At 40.5% G+C, this 13,604-nt stretch overlaps 1 protein-coding gene across 4 annotated transcripts in view; it reads right to left on the minus strand.

Annotated features, from left to right (window-relative positions):
- Positions 1–387: 387 nt before the first annotated feature.
- The window catches only part of LOC119011809 (cadherin-18-like), a 155,915-nt gene continuing 142,698 nt past the window's right edge, over positions 388–13,604 (minus strand). For 3 of the 4 annotated variants that reach the window (XM_037085193.1, XM_037085191.1, XM_037085192.1), the window contains 2 exons: positions 3,823–4,089; positions 388–1,624 (listed from right to left, as the gene is read on the minus strand). In XM_037085193.1, the coding sequence (XP_036941088.1) occupies positions 969–1,624; positions 3,823–4,089 (923 nt within the window). In that variant the 3' untranslated portion in view covers positions 388–968. Of the gene's footprint in view, positions 1,625–3,822; positions 4,090–13,604 lie in introns of those variants that run through there. The other variant, XR_005072278.1, reaches the window with a different exon arrangement.

A 13,604-nucleotide genomic window follows, 5' to 3' on the forward strand; every position in this document is an offset into this window, starting at 1 on the left:
GTTTTGGTCTTTCTAAAGCTGTTCCATCCTTGTTTCAACCTTAAAACAGATTGCGATTGTTCTGCTGTTGTTAAAAGCTTTGCCTGGATTGCAAAGAATGGTTCAGTAACTACTTCTAATAGCTTAGGTTACAGGTTTAGATCCTGCACTGGAAAAAATAATTAGGAAAGATTACCATACATCTTGGCAATTTGGTCTGTTATTAGGCTCAGAGCAATATGGATTAGCTAACTCTCAATAATCTCCATCTTTAAAGCTGACACTACAGGATCTTGTCATTATGTGCATGCAAACACATTGAGGGTTCCATTACCTGAGAGAGTGGCAGAGATGGGGGGGGGAGGGGGGGGGGGGGGGGGGGGGGATAATGTCAATGGCTTTCTTTGGCATTTGGAACATCTGCAACTTGTGTGCCTTTCAGTGGGATCTTCAGCTTTAACTACATCTTTATTCATAATTACCACTCAAATGACTGTCGACTAATTTTGTCTTCAATAACAAATCTGCCATATTCTCATTATTCAAGCCAATGGATGATTGGCTGAACCTCTAATAACTGTAGTTTCAGTAATAATGAAGATCAAGACCAGAATCCTTTAGACAACTTTCCAATAAAACACATAACAAGCAAAGCAGAGGGAGAAATCTATTTGCAAACTGACCTGATCAGTTTAACACTCTGATCTTCTGTTTACATTCTGTTCCTCATATCAGAAAAGCACTTGTGCTAGTACGTTTTCCCCCAAACCTCCCCTCAGGTGGCGTGTTCTTCTCTCTAGTTACTTGTACAACAGTGAATGGCTTTTCTTATCCTTATTCTTATTGGATATTTCACATGATATCACAGTTTCTAAATGCCAGCTTTTTGCAGTAGTAGTTTTTACATCCTTACACCAAGGGTGAAGTGGCACAAGTAAAAAGCATTCTTTTTCAACAAATCTGACAAAAGGTAAAAAAAAAAGAAAACTTTAGGTGTCAGGGTGAGCTTGGACCATCACCAACTGGTCTCCAACAATTCTTTCCAGTGTTTGCCTCTCTGGCTCCCAGTCTTCCAAGTCGGCATAGTTCAATTCGGGCACTGCTGCATTCAGGCCCAAAGAGCTGACTGACCCAGCCAAGGACCCACGGCCTTCATAGGCGTATGTTTGAAGTGAGTCATATGGCGGGCCCCGTTTGTCAGAGTCTGCTTCAGCCACCTTCTGCTGGAGAATCTGCTGAATGATGTCATGACTATCAAGCAGAAGCGAAGGCGCTGACTGGCTGATCTCTTGCGGAAAGCAGTCAATGACAAACCAGGCAGGTTCTGACTCTGGGCTGTAGCTCCTGTAATCCAACTCCTGTGCTTTCCTTCTCCTCAACACCACAATCCCATCCTCCTCATCCTCTGCCTCATCCTCCTCTCCGTATAGGCTTGGTCCACAGCCAAGGTAGGTGTGGAACTTCCTGTGATGCTCTGACACTTTGGGATTTCGTAGTGCAGCAATGTCAAAAGCTTCTGTGTCCTCCTCCCCTCCTCCCTCGTCATCATAGGTCACCACATTTTCTCTGATGTCCTCTTCAGAGAGAATCAAGGGCTCTTTACTTGCTTTCTTGTTTCGCAGCTGGGTGAACAGCATTATGATGGCTGGAGGGAGATATAAGTGAAGAAAGAAGGAATAAAGGAAAGGAAAGGAGCAGATACAGAGATTAAGACAGAAAACAACATTCACAACACATTTTCACTGACATAAAGTAATAATTTTAATAACAATTGAATAATTCACATTTCAACCCTGAATGGCATTAGAAGAAATATACTGTGGCAAACAGCTCACACACATCTGACCTCTGGACAGATTGGCAAGTTAATGATAAAGCCTCCACTGAATGTCGCACATAATTTGGGCATGTGAAGTAATCACTCTAATTTTACACATGAGAAAGTTTCTTGTGAGCCTGAGAAAGTTTCTTGTACTCACAAGATATTTTCTTGTGCTCACGAGAAAGTATTTATTTTTATTTTCCCCATATCCCTTTAGGGGCACCGTAAAATCCCCAATATATATATCTAGATGAAAACACTTAATAAATGCTAAAACTGTACAGCAAAATCATATTTCAAGATATTTCTGACCAAGTACAATAGTATCAGCACATTCACATTTTTGATAATTACCGTATTGACCTGAATATAGGACAACCCTGATTATAAGACGGTGTTAGCGTTTTTCAGGCGGTCTTTTTGGACCCGCCATCTTCGGACGTTACGCTCCGTAACAACTCCATATTTCTTGGCAGCCTGGCAGTTGTTTGATGCCTCTGCTGCATTGACCACCATTATCTTATAATTAGCACCACAGCTCTGCCTCAGATGTCTGTTAACTTGCCCCTCTCCATTTTTCATCACCTGTCACTTCTTCTCAGCTATAATAGACAGATAACCCCAGCCACAGCGTCAGTGACGTCTGTACAATAAGCTGGCACCCTCTGCTGTTGCGGTCATGTAGCGACCCCAGACAACTATCAGCATGTGTCAACGGTTAGACCCCGGTTATAAGACGAGCCCACTTTTTCACATTATTTTCATAGAAAAAAACCTCGTCCTATCGAGTCAATACAGTGATCTGTCTAGAATTTGTCTCTATTTTAGGTCTCCGCTTGAAAATGACATGCCCATAATGAGCAGAGTGTATCTCTGCAACTACAAGGTTTATTTGAATAATCAAGGTATCATAATTAAGGGAACATTTGAAATATGTGTTGAAATGTGTATAAATGTCACTGGGTGTGGGTAAATACCTGCTTGGGCTTAACAGGTTAATCATCAGTAATGTGGACATAATGAATGAGTGGGTAAAGACATGCTGAGCAAGTACAACAGTCTGGCAGCCCAAAAAATTACATCACTAATACCAACTTTAAAACCAGGAAAACACAACCCTCATGACATATCATGATATAATGATATTCAAAACCAAACATAGTTTCATATCACAATAGAGATATATCGTATGTTTTGCCCAGCCCTAAATTACATTAAATGTTAGAATAAAATATAATTAAGCATTTTCAATTTTGACAAAATTATCCAATTGCCATTTGGATGAATGACTTTAGGTCTCTCGTAAGTCGTGCATGAAAGGTATGAAGCTTGTCAGGGAAAAAAAAAATAATAAAAATTTCTCCCAGGTAATTCTGTCCTCACACCCTAGGAGGACATACATATCCTGTTCGTAACGCCACATTGTTGGGGAATTTCATCTCACTTGACTGTTCAGGAAAGATGAAGAAGACTCAAAGACACTGATGGCTTACAGAGCGTTGCCATGACAATCCTAACAAGTCTTCCCAAATGCCCAAATTTATATCTACAGCTTCAGGAAGCATCCCTCCCATACATGGTTATCTACTTAACAACATAGCGAGGGGGGTGAATGCAGAGTCTGTCACCTCTAGCCAGAGTGGAGGGATAGGAGTAAAATAGGTCACAGACATTTAGTCTGTTAACGCAGATAGATCGAAGGCCTCCTTACGAGTTTTACGCAAACAGTCAGCTTTGACTTGGCTTGGTACATCCGACAGCTGTTCTGTAGACATGTCTGCAGTAGCTTTGAATAACTAGATTGCAGAGACCATGAAATCTAATCTCATAGACCAATCTTCACTATCGTTATCCAGACTTTAAAGTCTGTACAGGATACGTATATGAGGACAGAATGACCTGGGAGACTCATTTTTCTCCCACAAAGCCAACATTTTTTTTTAATGCAGTTAGAATGATTTGGAAAAAGCTTACAATAAAATAGTGACAAAGATAGACTTGATATGCACCCACATACTTACCTAATAATATGACAATACATAGCAGTATGGCCACAAAAGCACCAGTGCTAAGGCCAGCTGAAGACAGAAAGGCCTGGGCCTGACAGATGTTGCTGTTACGCCCTCTAGTGTTCCTCTGACACACACAGACCCTGAGAGATAGTGTGGCAGTGCTGCTCAGAGGAGGCTCCCCGCCATCGGCCACCACCAGCACCAGGCTGAAGTACTCCTGGTCTCTGTCCTGGCTGAAACCATCGCGCCGTCGAGATACTATACTGGCACTGTTGTCTGAGAAGAGTGAGGACAGGTTTGAGGAGGGCAAGGGAGGAAGGAGTATAAAGGTGTATGTTGAGATGGATGAATGAGGAGAGGTAAAATAATGGAATAGGAAAGGTTGAGAAAGGTGGTATGTAAAATGTGAGAGAAAGGTAAAAAAAAAAGACAATAAAAAGTCACTTTAACCAAATGCATACAAAAGTGCTGGTTGAATAGGCACATAGAGATCAATCCTTAGATTATATAGAGCAGTGTGGAAATGAGACAAATAATTGACTTTGAAATGCTATGGTTCATTGTTGATGTGATTCAAAGATGAAAATACATATCCAAAATTATAGCTGCTGCGCAGTGATGGGTCGGGTCCGGGCTATGTTTGTTGCTCAGAATTGCCTAAATTTGCCAAACAGGAGAATAGGAAGACAAGAGAGTTGACAACAATGTTCATTTTGGACCACTTGAAGCTTGAACTCACATCTTCTGGAATCAAAGACTGTCATCTACCATTCTGAGCTAATTGGCAAGTGGCAATACAACAGTGGCTTCACAAATTGAGCAAGCCCTTCACTGTTGTGTAGGCAAATTGAAACCACTGTGAAAAATTCAGTTATCAAGACAAAAATCTGAAAATACACATATTGCAGCATGGAGATGTTGGTAATTTAAAAAAAATAAAAAATAAAAAATAAAATAAAAATGATTTGCTCCATAAGCGAATAACTGATGTTTAGCTATGTCATAACTGCATTGACTCCAATTGTTCACATGAAAGAAAAATTTAAAATGCTGTGAAAAATTCAGTTTTTGAGGCTCAATTTTTGATAAATCAAAGGAGGAGAGAGGAACTAGGTTAAGAAGTTTAAAAGTTTTTGAAAAAAAAACAAAAAACAGAGTGATTCACTTCATAATTTTTAATAGGTTTAATTGTACAAAAGTTTCTTCAATATTGAGGCTACAGCTTGATGAACGTTCTAAAGCTGTGGTTGATTCGTTATGAATGTTCAAAGTTTTGATTTTAGGTGCATTTAGATGCTTGCTGTAGCACCACCATTAGGACTATTGGCTTGGGTTTACAGCTGAGGTAAACTGGCAGGAGACTGGACCTTTGTGCAAAATTTGTTTAGCTTTCACCCATGGTCTGGTCCAAGCTATTTTTTTTAATCTAATTTAGAGGCTTGCTTTGATGCCACCATCAGGACAATTGTCTCGTCTTTCATGTTGAGGACATCTGACATTTTGACTTGTCATCATCATCATCATCATCACCCTTGCTGGATCTCCAACGCACAACGCCTGACACCAAGAACCAGCTCCTAACTCACTGAGCTAATTGGCTGGAACTGAGACCTGCTGTGTTGCTTCATTTGTCGACTCAGGGAGTCACTGTCCAGGCAGCTGTTGTCAAGGCAGGTTTCAAAAATGGTCAAAATGTCAGAAATTCTGTTGCCTGAACAAAAATATATCACATGAATTGCATCTTGACAGCATGGAAATGTTGGTGATTTGTTTTTAACCCTAAGTGTTTTGCTTCATAAGAGAAAATGTGATGTTTAAAAATACCACTCTTACATTGACTCCAGTTGTTCCCATGAGAACAGAATTCAAAATGTTCTCAAAAATTCAGTTTTTGAGATAAAATTCTGATATTTGCCAAACTTCATCAACCATGACTCCAAAATATTCTCAATTTTTTTCCAGGAAGATTGAAAATGTATTTAGCAAGAATTTGATAGTATATGTTTTGATGCACTGTAGGCTTAATTTTTGATAAATCAAAAATCTGAGAAACAAATTGTGTGGAGGACAGTCTGAAGATGCTCTCTAGCAAGTTTGGTGACAATTGAGCAAAAATTGTGGGAGGAGATAGGTTTCATAAGTTTTACATGTTTTGAAAAACATGATGGACTTCATAATTTGTAATGAGTTAAGTGGACTAAAGTTTCAGCAGTATTGGGGCTACAGTGGCTGTATGACGGCCTTCTCACAGTAAACATTTGCCTTTTCTGGCTCGAAACAAATCAAAACAAAAAATATGTAGTTCTGGATAGGAAACCTTAAAAGGTTATAAAGCTCTGTACAGTTGAGGGGAACTGTAATCATTTTCTGTGGGTTTGTCACTGTTACGACTACTACTACTACTACAATTCTAACATTCATTAATATTAATATTATTAATATGATAATAGTAATAATATAATAATAGTAACCCTAATATGAGTGTTTAGAAAAGTTCGGGCATTAATGTCCAAGATGCCTATGTATTGTATTGCTGAGAGATCCACTGCTAAGCAGCCTGGAATGGCCCGTTCTGGAAGTGCCATGTCAGCAGATAGTGAGTCACTGTAGCTTCTAGTTTGTTGCTGCGGGACAGAGGGAATGGCTACCATGTTGAAGTTACAGCCTCAGTTAATTAGTTACTAAACACAGAATCAGGAGCCCCTAGAAAACAACTTTTATCATCATTTCAAACAATAGCTCCCAAAAAGAAAGAAGAAAGAAGTCCGTGCCAAAGAAAAGAAGTGTTTGATGCTGTACTCTCAAAGATTTATTTTAGACTCGTAACATTGGGTGTTTACTGCAACACTAACTGTAAGCTGTTAGTGAAAAACTTTCTCAAACGGCGTGATGTGACTGTTTTCTTGTTACTGTGGCATTGCTAAAACTAAGCTTTGTGAGCTATAATGTAAACATATACACAAACGGCACACATAATGATCATAAAATAATTTATTATTTTGATCAGCTGTTGGCCATTATGATTGTATGGACACACCAATAGACAGAAAAAACCAGTAGACAGAAAAACAATCAGTACATCATGCTGTAACCACTTCATTCACTGCATTCCTAGCATTACCAGTACTATCGCTGGCTTATTATTGTGTGGTCAGCAGCAGCAGCAGCAGCAGCAGCAGAGTGGCCCACCTGAGGAGGATTAACTCTTCGGACACTGCCTTTGTCTATCCGCTCTCTCCACCACTTCAGCACTAGATTGTTTGCATCCAATACGGTGACTTCATGGTGCTGCTACTTCGTGTTTTCTGCATTTTTGGCTTTGTGTTCATGCCGGCGTCTTTGTTGCATTCCACAGTGATCCCAAGCACTATTCTCCTCTGCCTTCTGTTCATCTGTTCACCTGGGTTCCTCCATGCTGGGTCCACTCAGCCCTCCTGGCATGCCTGCCTGCAACCCCCATCATCTCGTCCATGTCACCCTCCAGCACAGTTTGCCAAATAAATCTTCACTTCACTACTTCCTGTCTCGGTTGTCTGCATTTGGGTCCTAAAATATAATCTCAACCATAACACTCTTCTTGTCGTGTTGAGGCACAAAAACCACAGCACTCTGAAGCAGGCCGCTGCACAGTGTCTGTTAGAGCTGAGAATATAACAAAAAGGGAAGCACCAGATTTAGCTAGACTGACCGTATTTGCATCAGGAGTTTATTTGCTAAACTCCAGTTTGTGTAGCAAAAGGAGAGGGATGGACTGAAAATAATGATAATCAGACCTTGAAACAAAGCCCCACCCCTAGCAGTTGCCCACCAATCTTTAGCCCCATTCACACTGCCTTTTGAATGCGGGAATCATGCACCGGCACTCCACATTGTGTGACAGTTTCAGATGTGGAGAGGGGGGAAGTTTCACTGCGACTCCGATGTGCCTCTGGAGGGAGTATCAGAGCCACAGCAGAGGAGAGCTGGCGTTTGTGTGAATGGATAAATTTGGATGCATGGAGCGGGGGCGTGTCGATCTGATGGTGCTCACAGTCTGACAGTTAAACAGATCCGTCACTCATCAAATAAAAGAGAAAGAACTCCCAAGGCAGTGTCACAGGACCAAACAACAGTAATGGTAACTGGTAGTGTCTTTTGCAACTTACACAAGGAAAAAAAAAATAAAATTAAGTACTAATGTAGAAGTGTCTGTCAACCTGTCTGTCCTATCCATTGCCAGAAAAACAGCGTCTCTCGCTGGAAAAAAACTTTAACTCAACATGTGTTTATCTCCTTGCACTATTGTGTTGTTGTAGTTACTGTCTTGGAAAAAAATCACAATGAGGGCCAGCTCTCTCCGCAACTGACAGTCAGACAGCATCTGCTGTTTACTGCTAGCAATTATGTAATTTAGATTTAAAAACAATGATTTTATTACATCGACATCCCATGGCAAGAAGATCCTCCAGAGCAAGACACCAGGCCATTCCAGCACAGGAACCTTGGAGGGGATGATGAAGCCATGCTGAACCCATCGAGATGTACCCCCATTCTGAGTCTCAACATCCCTGGTTCCTCAACCAGCCAATCCGCACCCCACTCAAACCCCATCTTCATCCACCAACCTCGACCCCTTTCCCTCACCCAACGACCCCGACCCCTCTTTCCTATCCTCTCCAAAATCTTCCACCAATTTAAATAAATAAATAAGTGGTCTTGTTAGTGAAATGCCAATTGCTTGTGAATGAGAGGCCAAAACTAACATGTGTTAGTTTGGCAAAATATGCGTATTAGTATGGACAAGGCTTAAACTGTCATCACTAATAAATGATCATTCATTCATGTTTATTAATCTGAGCATCACTCAAAGTCAGGTGGAACAGACACATAGAGACAGCTGTTTTCATTCGAAAGCCCCATCTCTCTCTTTCTCCCTCGTTGACTGTCCCTTTACATCCCTGTCGTTTCCCTCCTGTCTGTGGATTGCTGCAGTGGTGGCTAGAAATGGAATCTGAATTCTTTTTACAACCACAAAGAACAGCAGGCTAAGAAACCAAACTCAGCGAAGTGATGTTATGTCTGTCTGTCTTGTGATTGATATCCTACACTCTGTTTCAGTACTATGGACAGCACACACCTACACACACATCTTTAATTTAACCAAACTTATTCAACCAAAGTACAAATGTAATCATATTTCAAAATATTCACACACATTATTACCACATGCCAGCATAATTTGTGTGAAATGCATACAACTCACGCATGCATCCAAAATAGGCAAACAAGCCAATTTATTTCATTTAATATAACAAAAAAAATAATTTGTAGATTTTGATAGTGACAAAGGGCATGTCAGTAGAATTAAAATCCAAGCCCTAGATACATCATAAACAGGCAGTGAGACATCAAGGCATTTTGTCAGATCAAGCACGATTTACTTACATGCATTCTTGAAAATGCCACAGAATAATGTGGAGGTACATATGGGTGCTGGTTCTCACCACTTGCCATAAAACAAAAGAAGAGGAAGACAAACCCTCAGAAGAAGATGAGGACTGCCACTGCCTCAAGCGAGCCTGGGCCTCTTGCAAAAACAAGAATAGTTATTACTGGTAAGACAAAAATGACCCATTGCATACTCGTGATGTGATGTAAGTACAAATAATTGAGTATATATCTGCCTTCGTCTCCGGCCGTAATTTCAGCCATCACACTTGACAGCATGTATTGCTCATGGTAATATTTGCATTCATTATTAAAACGATAATGTTTTATTGAGTAACATTAGCCATATTGATTTGGATATGGTATTGCTTTCTTTTTAAACTCTAGGACAGCTTCAAATAATTTTTACCTGAAATGAATTTGTTTTTGTTGAATTTGTTATAACTTTTTTAAATACGCTTATTTTAAAATAGAATTGTAATTATCCATTTAATAACTTTTTTGTTTCTTGTTTTTTAATTATTGATATACTCTGGTCAACTTTTCACTATGTTCCCCCTGTTTAGGAAAACAGGAAGAAGACCTACTTTCAACAGGAATAATTTACATGCAGTTGTTTGATGACTTTTTTTTTTCTTCCTAATGTTCCATTCTCTAATCTTGAATCCGATAGCATGTATTCTCAGTAATGACTGATATTTTGTGGTTCTCACCCGAAGCTTCATTCTGTCAAATTGCATTTTTTCCGATGCTTTCCTCATACATGATCAGAGTTTGAGATATGAACTCGAGCTCAATGTTGGAGCAGTATGTGTGTTGCCCTATGGCTGCATTGTTGTGTGGACTGCAACAAGAGATCTAGGAAGTTGAAGAGGAAAAAATGTTGAGGCCTGGGAAAAGGTTAAGGACAGAAACTGGATTAGTGAACAACAAATAATTGCTCGGGAGGAAAGGTCTTCTGTCAACAGCACTATTGATTCTCCTCTGACTAAGAGGGCAGCGGAAGGAGGTCAAGAGTGGAGATGAAGTGAAAGAAGTGTTACACTAAGCATGAGTGTGGGATGAGGTAATACCTTAGAATGAGAGAGGGATGGAGGCAAAAGAAAGTGAAAGAAGAAAGTGCATTTAAGGTGAGTTGCAGTTTTGTATGTAGCACCTACAGTATGTCTGACAAATTGTTACAGACCTGGGATTTGCCAGAGTGGTGTTGCACGCTGCATAAACTGTGGGTGGCGCCAAATGGTGCAAAATGTAAATTTCTCCATAATGTTGCTTTAAGTAAAAGTAAAAAAGTATTATCACCAAATTGTATATGAAGTATCAAAAACAAAAACTACTGGCTTAAATTATCATATACCTTTTCTCCTCAAATAAAACATGATAAATGCTGCAGGCATGGTCAAACAATGATAACTAAATGCTGGCCCCCTAACAGTTCTGCAAAAAAAAAAAAAAAAAAAAGGGTGGAAAACTCTTGGTGCATCTATAATCTCCATTAAGTATATGTACATTTCTAAGACTATAATTGAATATATTAAATATATATTTTTATTTTCAAAAATGTATCTTTTTAATGTTTATGTATTAAACTTAATTGAGGATACCGTACATTGAGATGGATCGAGCTCCATTGAGAATGGTTTTGCATTTGAATCATTAACAGATGAATCATTATCGAATCATCAATAAACTTTTGGTATATACTCCATGTGATTAAAATAAACCTTTAGTTAGAACCCTGACAAATCCACAAGCCTCAGTTTCTCTTCCTCTTAGCATTTACATTACTGCACTACCTGAAACTAAAGTGTGGTGTTTTACCCAGGAAGCTCAGTGTTCAATTAGCCTTTTGCTTTTAGACAGTTGTGTATTGAGCCTATGGAAATCAACCCAGATTTTGGAGCAGGGTCACCCATTGTCTGTAAAGTCAGTCACCTCATTGACACTGCCGTCTGCATTACGGACTATATTTACTTGTAATGCTAGGCAGTGACCTCCAGCAAAAGTAGTAAAGGGTGATGTCAGGTTAATTATCAGAGTGGTGTGAGTGAACAGCTCCGTCCTCACTGCCCTTGGAGTGCGGGGATCCTGCGCCAATTCTCTGCATCCTCCTCTGTGTGAAAGTTTCAGATGCGGAGAGGAGTGAAATTTCTCTCAGGCGCTGAGCCGCCTCTGTAGGTAGTATCAGGGCTGCGTTGTTGCAGAACCGCCCCAGTGTGAACAGGTAAGCCGGAGGCGCAGAGCAGGGAAGTGTCGGTCTGACTAGTCTGACAACTGCACACGTCCTTCACTCAACTTAATACAGAGAAATGTCCCACAAAGCAATGTTACAGGACCAAACAAAAGTAATGTAACTGTAACTGTTGTTGTCAACTTATATGAGGAAAACAAATACCACAGCTGTACATGGAGAAGCTTCTGTAACTTTGTCACTTTCCAGGATGTTTGGCGGGTCAGGATCTCAATCACTACACATAATAACAGCATCCATATAATTATAAACTGTCTGCTGTTTTAGACTGACAGGAGAACACCTGGGAAACACCAACGTCACCAACATGACGTGTACCGTCACGCTGCAGGAGCTGCAGCGCTGGCTTTCTGTGTGAATTACACAGCGGTATGGCAGAGATGCTTCGCTCTGTAAACGAAGACGCTGTGTAAAAAGGGCTACTTATAGTGTCTGTCCCTTTAAAGCTCTCCTGTGGACATGCCTAATCCATTTCTGTTGGTCAGCCCTCACAGGCCTGAGCAGGCACCAGCCACCATGTTTCTGCATCAGCTCTGCTGGTGTTTTTGCATGCCATGCTGAGGGCAGTCATATTTGTGACATCACAACCTTACTGAAGTCATGAATGCAAATAATTCAAATACAAACAAACACCAAGAGTATCTCACAGGACAACTTTATGAAGGTTTGCAAAAAAATGAATATAGGGTGTCAAGCTGTGGCAATAAGAATGATGAAAATGTTTACCCAGTGACAGTTCGAAATTAGCTGTCATATCTGTAATAAGTAAGAATAAAAACACCTGCAATGCAGCTATTCAGCCAGGCTTTGTGTTCTATGGAAACACATGTGAACAACAGCAATGCTAAGTGCCTGCAGCATTTGGCTCACAGACTACCATCCAACCTCCCTGGCTGAATCTTGTTGCTGTGTCTCATTACTGAGACTGCTGTCAACTCCTCTCAGTCCTCTATCTGTCTTAGGTCAACTGTAGAATGCAGTCCAATAACACTAGGAGAGATGCAAGAGAAATTAGAAGGTATAAAGATAAAATATGACAGAAAGGAAGTGAGACAAGTTTAAAAGGATACAGGGATGCAGGGGTGGGGGAGTCACAGTCAACCGAGAGGAGATGAGTGAAGCCACATAAAAGGAGAGAAGACTAAAGCTCCGAGAGCATCACACAACCTGACACATACCTGAAAACTAAAGGATAACCTCCCTCCTCCAGTTTATTTAGAAGAGATAGAATCAAAAGCAAAATAAATGAGGAGAGGAAATAAATAGAAAATTCCAGTTGCTGGGTAACCAAGGCAACAGCACCACTCATAAAAGGACATAAAAGCAAATCTCGGGGGGGGGGGGGAGACCTGTTCCACCAAAAGCAACCAGACAACACTGAGGTAGTTGAACTGGTAGAAGCCACAGACACCCCAAGGATTCAGTGTTGTACTTGGCAGCAGCAACTCTTCATTAGGGTCCAGTCTTTGGATTAACAGGTAAACCAGATATGGGTGTACTGTGGAGCAAGATATTCATTTATTTTAATAGTACTGTTACTGGATTCCTCTGTGAGCAACAGCAGTGCAGAAGTCATGAAGGTTTTCAAGAGAACTGGTTACTGTGTTTGGTGTTTGGTGTCTAAGGTTCTACCACCACGGGTATCTCAGCAAACAAATGAACGTTTGGGGAATGTTCACATAATGTTAAGAAAACTTTACAAAATAACAGTCCAGGAACATTTGCTACAGGGGTCCAGGGCCAACTGTAACCACTGTTCATTGCGACAATCCCCCCACCCAAAAGTCCAAATTAGTTAATATTATCTCCCAAAAACCAGATCTCAGTAAAAACAGTTTTAGTGACAAGACCACATCACAGTTTAATGTTAAGGTAGTTTATTTATATTGGTAGAAGATTTTGGAGAGGACAGTAAAGGGGGGTCGAGGTTGGTGGATGAAGAAAGGGAGGGGTCAACGTTGGTGGATGAAGAGTTAGTTGAGTGGGGTACAGATTGGACCATCAAGGAACCAGGGAGGTTGAGACTCAGAATGGGGGTATGTTTCAATGGGCAAAGGTCTTGATCAGCGTGGCTTCCTCATCCCCTCTATGGTTCCTGTGCTGGAGTGGCCTG

This window comes from Acanthopagrus latus, chromosome 21 (assembly GCF_904848185.1).
Source record: "Acanthopagrus latus isolate v.2019 chromosome 21, fAcaLat1.1, whole genome shotgun sequence".
Lineage (NCBI taxonomy): Eukaryota > Metazoa > Chordata > Actinopteri > Spariformes > Sparidae > Acanthopagrus > Acanthopagrus latus.